At 41.9% G+C, this 18,745-nt stretch overlaps 1 protein-coding gene across 1 annotated transcript in view; it reads right to left on the bottom strand.

Annotated features, from left to right (window-relative positions):
* CFAP300 (cilia and flagella associated protein 300) overlaps positions 1-17,035 on the bottom strand; it is a 33,683-nt gene extending 16,648 nt beyond the window's left edge. The window contains exons 1-3 of the mRNA XM_081099512.1: positions 16,914-17,035; positions 16,608-16,689; positions 4,548-4,620 (exon numbers count right to left, since the gene is read on the bottom strand). Coding sequence (XP_080955638.1) covers positions 4,548-4,620; positions 16,608-16,689; positions 16,914-17,023 — 265 coding nt within the window. The 5' untranslated portion in view covers positions 17,024-17,035. The remainder of the gene's footprint in view (positions 1-4,547; positions 4,621-16,607; positions 16,690-16,913) is intronic.
* Positions 17,036-18,745: the final 1,710 nt, after the last annotated feature.

Below are 18,745 nucleotides of genomic sequence, written 5' to 3'. Positions count from 1 at the left end.
CGGGGGGGAGGGGAGGTGCAGCAGGAGGGTCCAGGGGGCATGGAGGATGGGCTGAGACCTGCCCCTGTGCCTCGTGGCCCACAGTTCCTTTCAAGGTGCATGAATTCGTGCACTGGGTCCCTAGTTTTACTATAAGCATTCTAGAGGAACTAAGTTGACACTTTGCTTAGAAGTTTCCTCAGTTAAATTTCAATTTTATCACTTGCAAGTTCTACTATCCACAAAATACTAAAAAAGTTCAGCCAAGTTCTCTGCCATTTCATGACAAGGATTGCTTTTCCACCAGTTTTCAACAACATGTTCCTCATTTCCATCTGAAACCTAAATAGAATCAACTCTAACATCCGTATTTCCAGCATGCACCTCAACACTTGTCCAGCTTATACCCATTTCCATTACACAGTTTCAGAGCCACTTCCACTTTAGGTATTTGCTATAGCAGCACTCCACTTCCAAAGTCTGTATGAGTTAGATCAGGCTGCTATCACAAAATACCATAGACTGGGTGGTATAACAACAGACATTTATTTCTCACAGCTTGGAGGCTGAGTTGCCCAAGATCAAGGTGCTGGCTGATTTGATTCCAGATCCATAGGGCAGTGGCTCCACCTCTGTGATTCTCTCTTCTTGGTTTGCAGATGATTTTGTCCACACATTGCAGAGAGCTCCGTTATTTCCTCCTCCTTTTATAAGGGCACTAATTCCATTATGAGGATCCTTTCAGACCTCATATAAACCTAATTATATCCTAATGGCCTCATCTCCAAATACCACCACATTAAAGATTAAGGCTTCAGTATAAAAATTTTGGAGGGACACAATTCAGTCCATCACACATGCTATCTGTTATGTAGGAATTTGGTTACACTATGTCTCTAGCATTTATAAGATATACTAGAGGCCCGGTGCATGAAATTTGTGCACTGGAGGGGTGTCCCTCAGCCCAGCCTGCACCATCTCCAATCTGGGACCCCTTAGGGGATGATCCCTGTGGGATCGGGCCTAGACAGGCAGTCATACATCCCTCTCACGATCCAGGACTGCTGGTTCCCACCGCTCACCTGCCTGCCTGCCTGACTGCCCCTAACCGCTTCTGCCTGCCAGCCTGATCACCCCCTAACCACACCCCTGCCAGCCTGATCGACACCTAACTGTTCGCCTGCCAGCCCAATTGCCCCCAACTGCCCTCCCTTGCTGGCCCGATCACCCCCACTGCCCTCGCCTGCTGGCCCAATCACCCCCAACTGCCCTCCCCTGCTGGCCTGGTTACCCCTAACTGCCCTCCCCTGCAGGCCTGGTTGCCCCCAACTGCCCACCCCTGCCGGCTTAGTATCCCCCAACGGCCCTCCCCTGCTGGTCTTGTTGCCTCCAACTGCCCTCCCCTGCTGGCCTGATCGCCCACAACTGCCCTCCCCTGCCAGCCATCTTGGACTACATGGGGGAGACCATCTTATGTGAGGGTGTGATGGTCAATTTGCATATCACATCTTTATTATATAGGATAATGCATCATTATGATCCTACAGAAAGTTAAAAATGTACTATTTTCCACCTGGCATTATAATACACTGTGTGTCTTGTATTTGTGTCCAAGTTGGCGCTTTTCTGGCAAACTGATTAATGTGGAAGCGGCAGAGGTAGGAGAATGCAGTGGTCAAGGTTTTGGATTCTAGAGCCTGGATTTGAATCTCAACTCTATGCAGTCAGCTGGGAAAAACTGTGAATTACTTAGCTCATGCCTCTGATTCCTTATTTGTGAAATAAAAACATATAATACCTCTCTCGGAGTTGTTCTGAGAATGAATAATGTATATGATGCTCTTAGCTGAGCACATAGAAAGCATCCATTACATGTAAGTCAAAAAAGGGCAAACTGTGTCTAAATGAAGGGGGCAATGGCAGCTGGCTGAGCGGATGAAACAACACTCAATGGCAATCAAGCAGTGCAGCCAGTAGTGAAGGAGGTTCCATCTCACTTTCTTTAACATTGGTTCACTTCCTAGAAGAATGTTCTCTTTCACTTTAAAAAGCCGTTTCTTCATTTATCAAGGCCCCCCAAGGAAAATCAAAGAGAAGACTGTATTTCAGAAGAAGAAAAGTAAGTAGGGGGAGATAAAAACAAGCTAATGGAAGAATACTAGCAATCCATTAGAAACGTCTGCTTCTGAAATGAGGGCTACCTCCTCTGCCCTGTTTTTCAGAGTACTTCTAATTGATTCTGTCAGGAGCATGTGGGTTTTAGAACCTCTCCTTTTGCAATGCCTTTTTTAAAATTTAGAAAAAAGTGAGTGTTTTGTGAAGTATGTACCCAACACAGGGGAAGGTTGAACATTTTTCGCAACGAACCTTATTTTTGTAAATGGATTGACTGGTTACTGTAAACATGCTTTATAAACACAGTGATACATGGCTCTAATTATTTCCTTTTGAAGATTTTGAATTGGTAAATACATTTGGTCAGATACTGTTTAACTTTGTAAGTAATCTGAAGATCATGCTGTACCAGCTTTTTACTCTATAAATTTTGCAGTAGTCCTTTAGCCAAAAGCAATAAAATCTGACCCACTAAGTCTAACATCATGAACTGTTTGTAATCTTGTTTTTGACTAATACCAAGAAAAGTTATTTTTGTGCAAGGCTAATAGAATTCCATAAAAATGCAATGTAAGAATTCACTGAAACACCCCCATCCAATTTAAAATCAACTTGCTTGTTCTTGAGCACAAATTCACATTATCAACCAGATTTTCCTTCTAAATGGATTGTTAAGAGGCCTCAATCTAAAATTTAAAATATAGTGTTCATGTACAAATTGATGGTTGCCCAGATGAGAGGGGTTTAGGGGATAGGTGAAAAAGGAGAAGGGATTAAAAAGTACAGATTGCCAGTCATAAAAACAGTCATGGGGCTGTAAAGTACAGTATTAGGAATAGTCAATAATGCTATAATAACTGTGTTTGGTGTCACATGGGTACTAGACTTATCAGGAGGATCACTTCATAAGTTATATAAATGTCTAATCATCTAAAACTAAAATAATGTACACCTAAAACTAAAATAATATTGTATGTCAACTTTAATTTTAGAATTAAAAATAAAATAGATATTTTAAGAAATATGTATTTCTCATGTTTTTGTTTTCAAAATAGTCTTCTATTAACATTCTTAGTCCCTGACCTGAGAGTTATTTAGAGGTTTGAATGTTGCTAAGTGTCTTGGTAATTTTCTTTAAAGATTTCTAGCTGTATTTCAATGTACCATGAAAACATTAGCTATATAAAGTTCTTCTTTTGAGGATTTAAGACTTTTCCAAGATTTAACATATTATTATTGTTGTTGTTTTTTTTTTAAAGTGAATCTTTTTTTTTTTTAATATATTTTATTGATTTTTTACAGAGAGGAAGGGAGAGGGATAGAGAGTTAGAAACATTGATGAGAGAGAAACATTGATCAGCTGCCTCCTGCACATCCCCTACTGGGGATATGCCCACAACCAAGGTATATGCCCTTGACTGGAATAGAACCTGGGACCTTTTAGTCCGCAGGCCAACGCTCTGTCCACTGAGCCAAACCGGTTTCGGCTATTATTGTTTTTAAATTAAGTTTATTATGGCTAAAGAATTATTTTTTATTTTTAAAATATATTTTTATCATTGATTTCCAGAGAAAGGGAGAAGGAGAGACAGAAATTGCACTGATGAGAATCATTAATTGGCTGCATCTTGCATGCACCCCACTGGGGATTGAGCCCACAACCCGGGCATGTGCCCTGACCAGTAATAGAACCACTGAGCCATGTCGGCCAGGCTGGTATTATTATTTTTCAACAAATGATCCATAGCCTGGCTGGTGTGGCTCAGTGGTTGAGCGTTGACCTATGAACCAGGAGGTCACGATTTGATTCCTGGTCAGGGGACATGCCGGGGTTGCAGGCTCGATCCCCTTTGTGGGGCATGCAGGAGGCAACAGATCAATGATTCTCTTCCATCATTGATGTTTCTATCTTTCTCTCCCTCTCCCTTCCACTCTGGAAAAAAAAAAGAATGATCTTATATATAAAAGAACTGATCCAGAGTGGCTAGTTCCCATCAGAAATCCATTACCCTGCCCCAAATGAGATTTTGCCTAAGCATCCTCAAACCAGTGGCATCTTACCTGACACTTTCTTCCTGTGTACAATTGACCATTTCCCTCCTTTTGCTCCCAATGCTTTGGTAGCCCCAGTGATAGATAATTGCACATATTTTTCCACATGTCAAATTTTTGAGTACAGGTTTTCTTTTGTTCATCTTAATGTTCCCTGTATCTGGCAGAGTCCATGGAAAGTGCAAAATAAATACTTTCCAAATTAATGAAAAGAGAAAAACTGCTCTTATGTGCCAAGCCAGGAAAAAATGCAGGTCAGGCCTGGCACAGCTTTCATACTTGACTTGATGTTACCAAACAATGACTATTCACAATATGTATTTTAATAAAAATTCCTGGGACAAAATTTTGTTATGACAGTAAAATAGTCATCTGAAAATATAAAAACAAATTTTATTTACCTAATGTAATCCACTGTCCAGAATCTGAAAGTAACTTCAAATTGGGAATAACATTTGGGTCTTTGAAAAAAGCCTAAAATACAAATTTGAGGAAACAAGTTAGATACTTTACTATAAACAATAATAAGAATTAACTTCTAAAATAACTACAGTAAAATCTCAATTCAATTGGGGAAAGACAATTTTAAATCAATAAAATGTCTAAGTAATAAACGCTTTATAAAGAAGTGAAGTTTTGTTACCTTCAAGTTGGAACAGTTTGAACAACACTATGTCAAAGTATAGACATCTTTGACACTTAATTTAATAAATAGAAAAAAATGATTTACAGTGAAAAGGAGGAGGCTATATAATGTTTGAAATTTGGTTTTCCTTCTATCTTGCTTTCCCAATTAATTGTCTTGGTAATCACCACCACCCCTCCCCAACTAGATCTAAATCTAAAAGTGATTGTCAATTTAAATCTATGCAGGGAGCACCATAAGTAAGTCATAGATTTGACGTCCTAAAAAAGAAAGTTTTCCATATGACAAAGGAAAATAAAGTAGTTGAATTTTAATTTCAAGCACCAGCAGCTGACTCTGGCTGAAAGGTCAGAAGAGAAACTTCATCAGGCAGTCCACGTAATTTTCAGGGTGTGGAGAGAATCAGCTAGAGGCTGGGCCCTGGGAACAACCCATCGCCCTCTGTAGAACTGCCTGATGAAGAAACAGTCATCCTTGTTGCAACCCCATCAAGCACTAAAGGAAGCTTTCACCATCCCGTCTCCTCACTAAGGCCGCTCCTGCCAGGACTGCCCTGCCTGAGACCTGGACGCCTCTGCCACCCCTGTTGCCAGTGAAATGGATTCTCTGTGCACCTCTTTCCTTAAGTTGCTCACTTTGAAATCTCAGGTCTTCACTGATAAGTCTGATTGGTAAACCTGGACCCCAGGTTTGTGCTTGGAATGCAAAGGAGGCAAATGTTTTGGGTTCCACTTTGTACTTCCTAAAAGTAAAATTACCTCCAAATCACATGTATGTTCAAAAGGTACTGGACAGTCAGTAAAAATAATGTTATCTGTGATAAGCAATAAAAGAAAAACAATAGATTGGGAGAAAAATATTTGCAACAAATATGATTTTTAAAAAAAAATCTTTGGCTGACATCCCCAATGGTTAAGATTTTCTTAAAAGGGGCTGATTGCCTGGCCAGCATGGCTCAGTGGTTGAGCACTGACCTATGAACCAGGAGGTCACAATTTGATTCCCCGTCAGGGAACATGCCCAGGTTGCAGGCTCAATCCCCAGTGTGGGGAGCGCAGGAGGCAGCCGATCAATGATTCTCTCATCACTAATGTTTCTAATTCGCTCTCCCTCTCCCTTCCTGTCTGAAATCAATAAAAAATATATTAAATAAATAAATAAATAAATAAATAAATAAGGGGCTTTTTAAACCTGCCCAAAGGGCCTTGGCCTGTATAGCTCAGTTGGTTGGAGCTTCACCCTGTAGACCAAAAGGTTATGGGATCCCTGGTCGGGGTGTGTGCAGGAGGCAACTGGTCAACGTTTCTCTCTCTCATCGCTGTTTCTCTGTTCCTCTCTGTCTCTCTCAAAACAGTAAGTATATAAAAATTAAAGCTTTAGCCAGTTTTGCTCAGTGGATAGAGCATCGGCCTGCGGACCACAGGGTCCCCGGTTTGATTCCAGTCAAGGGCACATACCTCGGTTGCAGGCTCCTCCCTAGCTCTGGCCCTTATCGGGGCTCATGCAGGCAGCAACCAATTGATGTGTTTCTCTCACATCAATGTTTCTCTGTCTCTTTCCTTCTCCCACTCTCCCTAAAAATCAATGGAAATAAATATCCTTGGGTGAGGATTAAAAAAAAAATTAAAATATCCCTGGCTGGTGTGGCTCAATTGGTTGGGCTTCCTCTTGTGCACCAAAAGGTCAGGGCACATGTCTAGTTTTGGGCTTGATCCCCGGTAGGGGGTGTGCAGGAGGCAGCCAATTGATGTTTTGCTATCACATCAATGTTTCTCTCTCTCTCTCTCTCTAAAAAACAAAAACAAAAAACTATAAAAAACTAAACATGGACAAAGGCTATAAAAAGTCATATAAACATACAAATAGCCAATAAATTTACAAAAATATGCTCAACTTAAAGAATAGAGAAATGAAAATAAAAACTAAGAGACATCACTTTTACCCATTACACTGGCAAGATTTAAAGACTGGTAACTTTGGCAGAAGTACCAGGAACTATGTACTCTCACACACTGCTGGTGGAAGTATGAATTTTTATAACCTTTTGAGAAGGAACTGGATATTAATCTTGAACATTAAAAACATGCATATCCTTTTTTTTTATATTTTATTGATTTTTTACAGAGAGGAAGGGAGAGAGATGAGAGTTAGAAACATCGATGAGCGAGAAACATCGATCAGCTGCCTCCTGCACATCTCCCACTGGGGATGTGCCCGCAACCCAGGTACATGCCCTTGACCAGAATCGAACCTGGGACCTTTCAGTCCGCAGGCCGACGCTCTATCCACTGAGCCAAACAGGTTTCGGCCATGCATATCTTATGATCCAACAAATTCCACTTTGGGGTATGTGTCCTGCATAAATAAAATCACCAATAGATTAAGATTTATGTATAAAATTTTTTATAGTATTGTTTATAGTGTCAAAACCTAGAAACAGGTTCAATGTCCATCAATATAAGAAAGGTGGAATAACATACAGTACATTTACACTAGGTGGCATGCAGTTACTGGAAAGAGAGTCCATGTTAGAATGTAAGCTCCACAGGAGTAGGAGCCTTGTCTTTCTTACTAACTGCTATATTCCCAGGGTCTAGTGGGGCCTGGCACACAGCAGTTACTCAATAAACATCTGCTGCATTGACTCTGAAGGAAAACCATGAACGTTTTGAGTAGGAAAAAAATAGTTTAAAAATATGTATGATAAAAAACAAAAAACAAACAAAAAAACAAGATAAAGTCTCTATTTATATGAAAATAAAGAAAAGTATGGAAGAACATATACCCAAACATTAACAGTTACCTCAGAAGTGGTGGTTGTAGTGTTGTGCGGGACCGGGGGCGGAAGGGGGGGGGGGAGGTGGTGGTGCAGAGAAGGTAGGGGATAGAGATTGTTGACCCTATGAACTGTTCTTAGAGCTTAGATTGTTGCAATAAATATTTCTCTTATTTCAATATTCCTTTCAAGCCATCACACTTTTCCTAAATAGCTTCTTGTTTCCCTTCTCTACCAGTTACTCTTCTGTATCTGGCTGCTGCTCCACTACTCAACTAATGGACTCAACCTGACTTCCCAATTCCAAAATCAAATGGACACAGTCCCTGCCATGAGTATTATGAAGTGCGGGGTGTTATAAAAGTACATAATAGGCAGACTAATCTAATAATGTTGGGAAGAAAGGTTAATACAGAAAGAACATTTAGGTTTAGATGAGAAAGGTGAGTAGCAGGTTAGTTGCTAAATGTTTAACAACTGATATCCCTTCCTCTGCCAAAACCCTGATTTGTAGCATCTGCTGATTTCCACGGTGGATTCCATGACCCAATAGTTTAGCAATCAGCAAAGATTATTTAAAATTTAGCAGTCAAGCTGTCCTGATATGGTTCTAGCAAGACACTGGAGATTATATATATATAATTTAAGGTGGAAAAAATGGCAAGTTTAAACTCCATGTGAGAAAGGAGGGAGCATCCCATTCAAGGAAATGAGGTTCAGTGTGACCAGAGTCCAAGGGGCAATGGCCAGATGAGGCAGGGGACTTACACTAGACCAAGCTCATCAAGCCCACAACAAATATTTTTGTGGCCCAGCCAATGTAACAGTATGAAAGGGACATTTTAATAAAAATTTCGTAACTTAATTTTTACAATATCCTGTTATACATAATTATTAATAACCAACTACGTTGGCTAATGACTGATTACTATAATCGTGTTGCATTAATTTCCCTTACGTGCCTTACGCAAAGGCGCACCATTTCTCTCCACTAATACTAGCAGAGAATATTTTAGCAGCCAATCACCACATCATTAGTCTTGGACTGACTTGGTGTGTGAAACAGGAAATATTTTGCTTTCAGAGAACAAGAAAAATTGGTTCATTTGCGTTACACTTATTAATTTGTGCAGTTATTCAGTGTCTGGTAAGTTAATGTTCAAGAAAAATATTAATTTTTATTTGAATGTTCTATTATTTTATGTTAACGATTACTCATTTATTTCAGCCCTTTGTATTCAGCATGTCTCTATCAAAATAAACCTACGTTTCTATGAAAATTGAAGCTTTTGTTTTTTTTGCGGCCCACATAAACTTAAACCTTGTTTATTTGGTCTGTGTTAGCCTTTGAATTTGACATGCTTGCACTAGACCTTGTAGATAAGGTTTAAAAAAATTTTTTTAAATAATATTTTCTTTCTTTTTTTAAAAATTCTCACCCGAGGATATTTTTCCATTGATTTTTAGAGAGAGTGGAAGACAGAGGGAAAGACAGAAATATTGATGTGAGAGAAACACATCGATTGGTTGCCTCCTGCACGAGCCTGGGTCAGGGAGGAGCCTGCAACCATGCCCTTACCGGAATCTGGAATCGAACCTGGGACCCTTCGGTCTGCAGGCCGATGCTCTCTCCACTGAGCCAAACTGTTTAGGGCGGGGTCAAAAATTTTGATGTTGATCTAAGATCTATCTAGGTTGATCAGTATTTTGAGTTAAGGTCAGGAGGAAGACACTGAAGGATTTAAGCAGAGGAAAGATGATAAGAGTCATTAAGAGTTAATTTTGGGTGTAGTATAGAGAATAAATTGAAGGGCTATAGAGACTAGTTGGGAGAGAGGATGACGCTATAACTCAGAATATCTAATATTCACATCAGTCAAGCCCATAGCAAGTAGGGAGGTAGAGAAGTGAATGGATTCAAAGCATATTGAGGAGGAAGGAACAAAGGGAGCCAGAGGAATCAAAGGTGACTCCTGGGAATTTTGTATGAAAACACCCGGCAGGACGCCTGCCATTTAATGAGAAAGGGACCAGGTGTGAAGATGAATAGTCAACAAGTGTTTGTGAATGTCTGTCTGCATTATGACAAGCAAAACAAAGTCCCTGTCCCCGCGGAGTTTACATTTAGAGGTGGAGGATAAGGCAAACATGTTACAGGTATCATACATGCCCAGTTACAAAGTAAGTTTTCCCCAAAGTTATTCCTCAGAAAAAAGGGAAGTTTTGCCTTATAAAGTTTCAAAGCAGTGTTTGCACATCTATTTTAGTGTATATAATGTACATGTTTGAAAAGAAAAGGGCTACACCCTGGCCAGTGTGGTTCAATTGGTTGGGGGTGTACGGGAGGCAGCTTACAGATGTTGCCATCCTGGGCACCAGGTGGTTGGCCTTTAAATTCCCAGTCAGGGGCACATGCCAGGTTACAGGCTTGGTCCCCGGTGGGGGTGTGTACAGGAGGCAGCTTATAGATGCTGCACCATTGATGTTTCTCTCTCTAAAAATCAATGGACAAGTCCTTTTTTTGTTGTTAATTCTCACCCGAGGACATTTTTTTTTCATTGATTTTTAGAGAGTGGAAGGGAGAGAGGGAGGGGCAGAGAGGGAGAGACATCAATGTGAGAGAGACACATCAATTAGTTGCCTCCTGCGTGTGCCCCCACTGGGCGTGGGATGGAACCTGCAACCCAGGTACATGCCCTTGACTGGGAATTGAACCCATGACCCTTTAGTGCACAGGCCGATGCTCTAACCACTAAGCCCACTAGCCAGGGTATGAATTCATTAAAAAAAAAAGTAACAAGCTGGAATGAATCTCAATCAATACTGGTTTTGAATGCTTTTTAGACATCTTCTGAACAAATCTCTAAAGAAGGGAATTTAATTAAGATTCAGTCATTTTTCGGGAGGGGTATTAACTTACAAATTACATTGAAGTTATTATAAATGGAAGTAGGCTAAATGGCCTGCAATGAATTGATGTGGAGCTAATGGAAGTAAGTCTTCATAAAGGTTCCTTAAAGAAAGCAATATGATAGTTGTCATTGGGATTAAAATTACACACCTAACGAATAAAAAAACCCAAAACCTACCTTAACGTATGCAAATATATTTCGGGTTTGTTAGAGAATTTCCAGTGAGGCATTAGAAGGGATTCTCTATATCTCAAATAACTTTAGGAAAGCTGATGTGTTTTGGAAAAATATTAGATGACTCATAAACTAATTAGAGTGATAACAAAGATACTGATGATAAAATGCATGTGAAGATTTGAATAAACTTGTTTCATAGAATGTGAGTTTGAAAAATACTTCTAAAATTAATATATTATTTCCTATATAATTCCTTTAAAAAATATATTTGATTTTTACAGAGAGGAAGGGAGATAGAGTTAGAAACATCAATTAGAGAGAAACATCGATCAGCTGTCTCCTGCACACTCCCTACTGGAGATCAAGCCCGAAACCAAGGTACATGCCCTTGACCAGAAGCAAATCCAGGACCCTTCAGTCCGCAGGCTGACGCTCTACCCACTGAGCCAAACCAGTTAGGGCTCTATATAATTCTTAATGTATGTCTACTGTATGCCACACATGTGAAATATAATATTTGATATTTTTATCTATATGACACTGCTGGTTTCTAATCCAATGTCAATTCTCTCCTCTCCCTTAAGAAATCACAATTTGTTTAGTCACGTAGGTGCTCAGCTAAAAGTCTGCACTTCTAGTCTCTGTGGCTGTAACCATGAGATGTATGCAGTCTGGTCATGAAATGTAAGCAGACGTGTTGTGCATGTCTTCGGGAGAGTCCTGTAAAGTAAGGAGCTTCCTTGCAGTTTCTGTGAAAGATTCCCCTCCCATTATCCCCAGCCCCATGGCGAGGATCCAACACTGTATACTGAGCCTGGTGCTCTCTTAAGACTCAAAGTGAGATCTTATATTCACCTATCTAGGATATGGCCACTTCGATACACCTCAAACTTAGCACGCCTAAAACTGAATTCATTCTGTTTGTTTGCATCATCTGCCACTCCAGTCAACCAAATGGGAAACTTAGTGCCTTACTCTGAGTATTTTATCAGTCCTTGTGTATTGCCTTTTTCATAAACATCTCTTCAAGCCATGATGGTGTTTTGTTGTTGTTGTTTTTAACTTGGTGCTATTGTCTTAATTGAGAACATCATCATAATTGAGAAGCACTTTCCAATTTGGTCTCATTGCTTCCAAACTCAGTCCTAACAATGTACCCTCCACACTTCTACCACACTGATCTCAGTATTTTACTGTCTTGCTTAACCTATATACTTCTACCACACTGATCTCAGTATTTTACATTCTATTGTCTTGCTAAAAGCCTTTCAGTTACTCCTCATTAGCTAGCTAAAGCTCAAACTCCTTTGCATGGCTCAAGAGGTCTTCTAAAATATTGCCCACCATCTGTCTAACATTGTTTCCTCACTCTGTCCACCTGACAAACTTCTCCACTTCTTTCACGTGACTTCTGTAAACCCTCCTCTGACCACTGCAGTCAGAAAGTCACTTTCTCGTTTGTGCCACCACAGTGCCTGTGCACGCGCTTTGTTTGATATCACCGTTCACTCTGCAATGAGATCTCTGGTGTTCCCCTCGCCCTAACTATCTTGTTCATCAGCACAGACCTAGGAACTAAAATAATGTTTGCTGGATGACTGTTCCCTTCCTTCTTTCCATCCATTGACTACCTCACAAATGAACTTTGGAACAGAATTCATTTTTAAACTGAAAAGAAAAATCCAGGATCTGGAATTCTAGTTTAACAATACCCTTTGTTCAGCTATCAGGTTTGTAGTAGAAATGACATGGATGTTTAAGTCTGAAGGCCTGGATTCTGCCATTTGCTGGGCATTGTTGCACAAATTATCTAACTATTCTGAGCTTTAGTTTCCTAAGCTATAAAATGGGGATCAAAACACCAAATTTACCAGATTGTTGAAAAGGTTAGTGACAAATGTGTAAAAAGTGATGAAAACTAATCTGGCAAACAGTAGTCACTATTGCGATAGAAAAACACTTTGGCCCTAGTCCAGTGATGGCGAACCTTTTGAGCTCGGCGTGTCAGCATTTTGAAAAACCCTAACTTAACTCTGGTGCTGTCACATATAGACATTTTTTGATATTTGCAACCATAGTAAAACAAAGACTTATATTTTTGGTATTTATTTTATATTAGAGGCTCAGTGCACGAATTCGTGCACATTGAAAGGAAATTAATTAGGTGGCCGGCAGGGCAGGACTGGGCTAAATGGGCCAGACACGCCCTGGAGCCAACCTCCCTCGGTCTCTCCCTAGCTGGCTGCACCTGGGGTGACCGGGGCTTGAAGGGCATCTGTGGAGTGAGCGGGGTCCCTCCATCAGGTGGGGTCCCTCGGCCTGGCCTGTGGGGGTCGGGCCGAAACTGGCAGTCTGACATTCCCCGAGGGGTCCCAGAATGAGAGAGGGCACTCTACAAAGTTGCTGTCGCTCGGCAGCTCCTACGTTGAACATCTGTCCCCTGGTGGTCAGTGTGCGTCATAGCTAACGGTCAGATGGTCGTTTAGGCCTTTATATATATAGATATTTAAATGCCATTTAACAAAGAAAAATCAACCAAAAAAATGAGTTCGCGTGTCACCTCTGACACGCATCATAGGTTCGCCATCACTGCCCTAGCCGGTTTGTCTCAGTGGATAGAATGTTGGCCAGCAAACCAAAGGGTCCCAGGTTTGATTCCTCAGGCCGGGCCCCAGGGCCCATGCAGGAGCCAACCAATCGAAGTGTTTCTCACACATAGATATTTCTTTCTGTCTTCCCCTCTTTCTAAAAATCAATGGAAAAATATCCTTAGGTAAGGATTAACAAAAAAAACAAAAAAAAAAGAAAAAACACTTTGTAAAGTAGTATACAAATATTAACAATACGAGCCAGGCATTTGTGAAATATTTTTCTATATTATTTTCTTTAATCTTCATAACAATTCTATCAGCAACTCAGCATTATTTTAATATGAAAAAAATACTTTCAAGCATATGATCATTTTGCAGAAAAATGGAGGCTGAGGAGGGTTAAGTAACTTGCCCCATGTTATATAGCTTATTAAGTGGCAGAGTCAGAATCTGACGAGAGGACAAATCGAAAGAATCTAGGTTTTATAGGGCTTAATTTATATAATTTTAGGGGCTTTAAGTATACAAAAACATCTATTTTTGAAAAATTTCAAAAGCATATGACCATGTGACCATATCTGTAGTCTCTTAGAGTTCCTTGGAAAGGGTTTCTGCAACTGAGGAGCTTGAGCCAGTGAGGGGCCCTGAAGATTCAAATCCCCTCCTGGGGTCATGCTCTTAGCCACAATGCTTTATTTCCTCCAAATTAGTTACACAAGTAACAATGATGATTGTACGAGTACATCTCTTTGAATTGGAATCTCTATATATCAGTAGTTCTCAATCTTCTGGACCTTTAAATACAGTTCCTCATGTTGTGACCCAACCGTAAAATTATTTTCGTTGCTACTTCATAACTGTAATGTTGCTACTGTTATGAATCGTAATGTAAATATCTGATATGCAGGATGGTCTTAGGCAACCCCTGTGAAAGGGTCGTTCGACCGCCAAAGGGGTCGCGACCCACAGGTTGAGAACTGCTGCTATATATAAAAGCCTAAGCGACTGTTATCACAGGACGACTGGCTGGTAGCTATGATGCACACTGACCACCAGGGGGCAGACATTCAATGCCAGAGCTGCCCCCTGGTGGTCAGTATGCTCCCACAGCCAACCTCAGGTGGCTGGCCAAGCTCCTGCGGTCCCTCCCCCCCGGCTGGCCAGCCCCCAATAGGCCCAGACAGGACTGGGCAAGATGGCCCCGATCGGCCCCGGTTGCTGGCCAGGCTGAGGGACCCCACCTGTGCACAAATTTGTGTACCGGCCTCTAGTATGGAAATAATAGTGTTTACCTCATAGGAAAAATAAATTAGGGTTAACAAACATGAAGAAAAAAAATCACCTGGTTTTAAGAAAATTGGCTGTGCTTTATGAATGAGTCTTGAATCTATTGAGGAATTGTGTCTAATATACAACCCATATGAATTCTACACTCTCCTCCATGAAATTTTTCCCAACACAAATGCCCTTCCCATGGAGTGGTCTTTTTTCCTTGCCTAGGATACCTGATATATCCTCCATTATAGCAATTATTTTATTGTATTGTAGAGAGTATTTTACATTTCTAGCTTCCAAACTGTATATGTTTTGCAAGCTGGGATCAAATCTTTTTAACACCCCTGAGCAGGGACATAGTAAGTATTCAATAAATACTTACTGAATAAGTGACTTACATTAAAAATTTTGTGCCCTAGCTGGTTTGGCTCAGTGGATAGATAGCCAGCCTGTGGATTGAAGGGTCCCAGGTTTGATTCCGGTCATGGGCACATGCCTGGATTGCGGGCTCAATCCCCAGTAGGGGGTGTGTAGGAGGCAGCCAATCAATGATTCTCATCATTGATGTTTCTCTCCCTCTTCCTTCCTCTCTGAAGTCAATAAAAATATATTTAAAAATTTTTATAACACTCTCAAATTCAGAATTAAAAAGCTGGTGACAAAGCTGGGTTAATAAATGCTCAAAAGTGAGATGTGCCTATTAAAAATTTTTTTTTTTTAATTATTGAGAGCCAGTACTGGTATAAATGAAAACTATAAAACTATAAAAATCTAACTATGAGTATTTGAGAAACATCATTCATGTCATCATCAGTAGCCTTATATTAGCATATTATGTTAACACTATAACACTATTTTAGGGAAAGAGAAATAGACATTTAACCCACTTACCCCCTGTTAAGGGTTGAATTCGTGTGCCCATCAAAACTCATGTCCTTCCTAGAACCTCAGAAAGCGATCTTAGTTGGAAACAGGGTTGTTGCAGATGTAATTAGTGTAGGGTGGGCCCTTAATATTCACTGGTGTTCTTATAAAAAGAGACACAGCCATAGACACATGAGGACAGACGGCTAAGGGATGCTGACGTGGGTAGAGATGAAAGTTGTGCAGTGGCAAGCCAAGGCGTGCCAAGGATGGCTGGCAACCACTGGAAGCGAAGAAGAGGGAAGGAAGGATTCTTCTCTACAGATTTCAGAGGGAGCATCACTCTGCCGACACCTTGATTTTGGACTTTGGCTTCTAAAACTGCGAGATAATATATTTCTGTTGTATTGAGCCACTTATTTTGTGAGACTTTGGTGCAACAGTCCTGGGAACCTAACATACCCTCACAGTCAATACACTGATGTACTCAGTAGGCTACTATTTCCTTCGCTCTCTCTGAGAGGATCGGATTTTTGTTTATCGACAGTCTTGCCACAGGCCCGTGGGATCCCTGAAAGCCAGGCTCCTGTTGGTCTTGTATCCCCAGCACTTGACAACATTTCTAGCACATGGTGGGCCCTCAGGAAGTGCTGGTGGATGAGTGAATAAATCAGTGCCCGAAGGACAAGAACAGCAAAGATCGTATCACAGACCATAACCGTTTTTTCCATTTGACTGAGGAAAAAACCCAGGAATTAAAAATAATGTGACTTAATTTTAACGCACACACCAGAACTTGTTTCAAGTGAGCTTTTGCCTTATTTCTAGTAGCTAACAACTTTTATTTTATTATTATTATTTTTTCGATTCCTCATTTGGGACTGCTCTTCGAGCCTGTTTTCTCAAAGACAGATTGGGTTTGCCCAAACAAAAGTAACTTGAAGCTAAGCCTAGTGATGAAAGCTGGGGATAAAGCTGGGTTAATAAGTACTCAAAACTGAGATGTGCCTATTAAAAACAGAGGCCGACTTCCCAAAATTGAGCTAATAATGTATGGTGACGGGAAAAGGAGAAGTTCCTTTAAAAACTTATCACTTGCTATTATTCTCCAACTGCGAGAAACAACGTCCCTGCGCGGTGGGGCGTTCATGCAATCCACGCCCAAGTGGGGGACTGAACTCCGGCAGGGACCCCGGAAGCTCTCCAGCCCCCATACCAACCATGACGAAGTCGTCCTTCCGGTAGGCCCGGAACACCTGGTCAAACCCGAACGCCTGGGCCTCGATTCTGCCCAGCATGGACCTGGAGCACAGGAGGGCAAAGTCAGCTGGGGGCCGGCACCTCCGAAGGCACAGCGGCCAGTGCCACCCCCGGAGTCCGCCCCTGCGCGCGTCACCGGCCCTCGGGGTCCCGTTCAAGATGGGGCCGCCCCGCCCCGCCCGCCCGCCCCGACACCCCGACGCCGGCCCGCGTCTCCACAGCCGCGAAGGCCCAGGGGCGCCCCTCCTCGCCCCCCGGCCCCTCACCACTGGCGGAGCCGGCTGGGGGTCTCCTGCGTGCTCAGAGACGCGAAGGTTTTCTGGGGCAGAAATCTGAAGCAGTAGCCGCCCAAATCGCCCGGCTCCCCGGTCGCCATCGTGGTCCCCGCTGCGCCGAAGTGGGCGCCGTTTCCATAGAGACGCGGAGGCCGACGCCGTGGGGGCGGGGCGGGGCGGGGGCGGGGCCACGCGTCTTCTCCGGCCGGGTCCTCGGTCCCAGCTCCGGGCGGGCAGGGCCCCAGCACTCACGCTCCTCCACCCCCGGCCCAGCGGCTGTGATAACTAGAAAAATTGCCAATGCATTCTTGTAGGAATGAGCTCCTGATGATAAAAACTGTGCGTGGGTTGCATTCCTAGTCTCAAAGGTGGTGGTAATCTTGGATTTATAGTTATCGAAGTGTGATGACTCAAACATTTCTGGAGAAAAATTATTCTGAGTTAATTAGGTTTATCTATTTTGGAAGACAAATGCCTACGACGACGTGACTACCTACCGGGGAAACTATGGCTTTACCATCTGGCTTTTTGTAAAGGGACATCTGAAGGCTAAAGCAATGTTGACATACACACCACAGTGCAATAGGCTGTTTAATAGACACACAATTCTTATTTTGTATTGAAAAATTACCTGTTGTATCTATCATTCTTGTTCTGTCTAGTTGCGGTGGATCTGGCTTCGGAATGTGGGGATCGTTTTTTCCCACCTCTTTGCTAATCCCCTTTCCTTTCCCCCTAGTCTTCAAGAACTGATCTTGGCCGAAACCGGTTTGGCTCAGCGGATAGAGCCTCGGCCTGCGGGCTGAAAGGTCCCAGGTTCGATTCCGGTCAAGGGCATGTACCTGGGTGGCGGGCACATCCCCGGTGGGGGATGTGCAGGAGGCGGCTGGTCGATGTTTCTCTCTCATCGATGTTTCTGACTCTCTGTCTCTCTCCCTTCCTCTCTGTGAAAAATCAATAAAATATATATATAAAAAAAAAAAGAACTGATCTTGATTATCCCCGTCCACAGCAGCAGCAGGAGAGAGAAACACACACACTGAGAATATATATATATATATATTTCACGTTGATTAGTACTCCATTGTATTACTAAACCAATTTATCCTTTTGGGTTGTTTACACTTTGAGGGTATTCTAGAAGCAGTCACAAACATTGGGTACTTGCCTTTTTTTTTTTTACATCTTCATCTGAGGCTATGTTTTGAGAGAGGGAGGAAGGTAGAGAGAGAGGGAGAGAGAATGAGAGAGGAGAGAAACATTGATGGGTTGCCTCCAGTACGCACCCCAACTGGGAATCAAACCCGAAACCTAGGTGTATGTATGCCCTGACGGGGAATAGAACCCACAACATTTTGGGAAGACACTCCAACCAACTAAGCGGTGGGGCCAGAGTAGGGCGCATGTCTTTTGATGGGCTGAGGCTCTCATTCCCCTTGGGAATATATCCGCGCTTGGAAGTGCTTAGCCATAGGGCATACTGGTTTTACTAGACACTGCCAGAAGTTTTCTAAAGTAGATCAACTTACACACCAACTAGCAATGTGAGATTTCCAGTTGTTCTGCATTTTTGCAAACAGCCCATGCTGGTGAGGTTGTATTAATTTCTCATTGTGATGTTTAAGTTTGCGTTTCCTTGATAGTTAATGTTGTCGAGCACTTTTTTATATGCATATGATGGGTTGGGTATTTTCTTCAGGGAAGTGCTTAGTCACATGTTTTGCCCATGAAAGGTTGTCAGTCTTTTCTTATTTAAGGGAAGTTTATAATATAAGTCCAGTGTGTCCCTCCAAACATTCATACACACTATAAAGGCAGTGTTT

This window comes from Myotis nattereri (genome assembly GCF_964212035.1).
Source record: "Myotis nattereri genome assembly, chromosome: 9".
NCBI lineage: Eukaryota > Metazoa > Chordata > Mammalia > Chiroptera > Vespertilionidae > Myotis > Myotis nattereri.
This window is presented reverse-complemented; position numbering and strand designations above follow the sequence as displayed.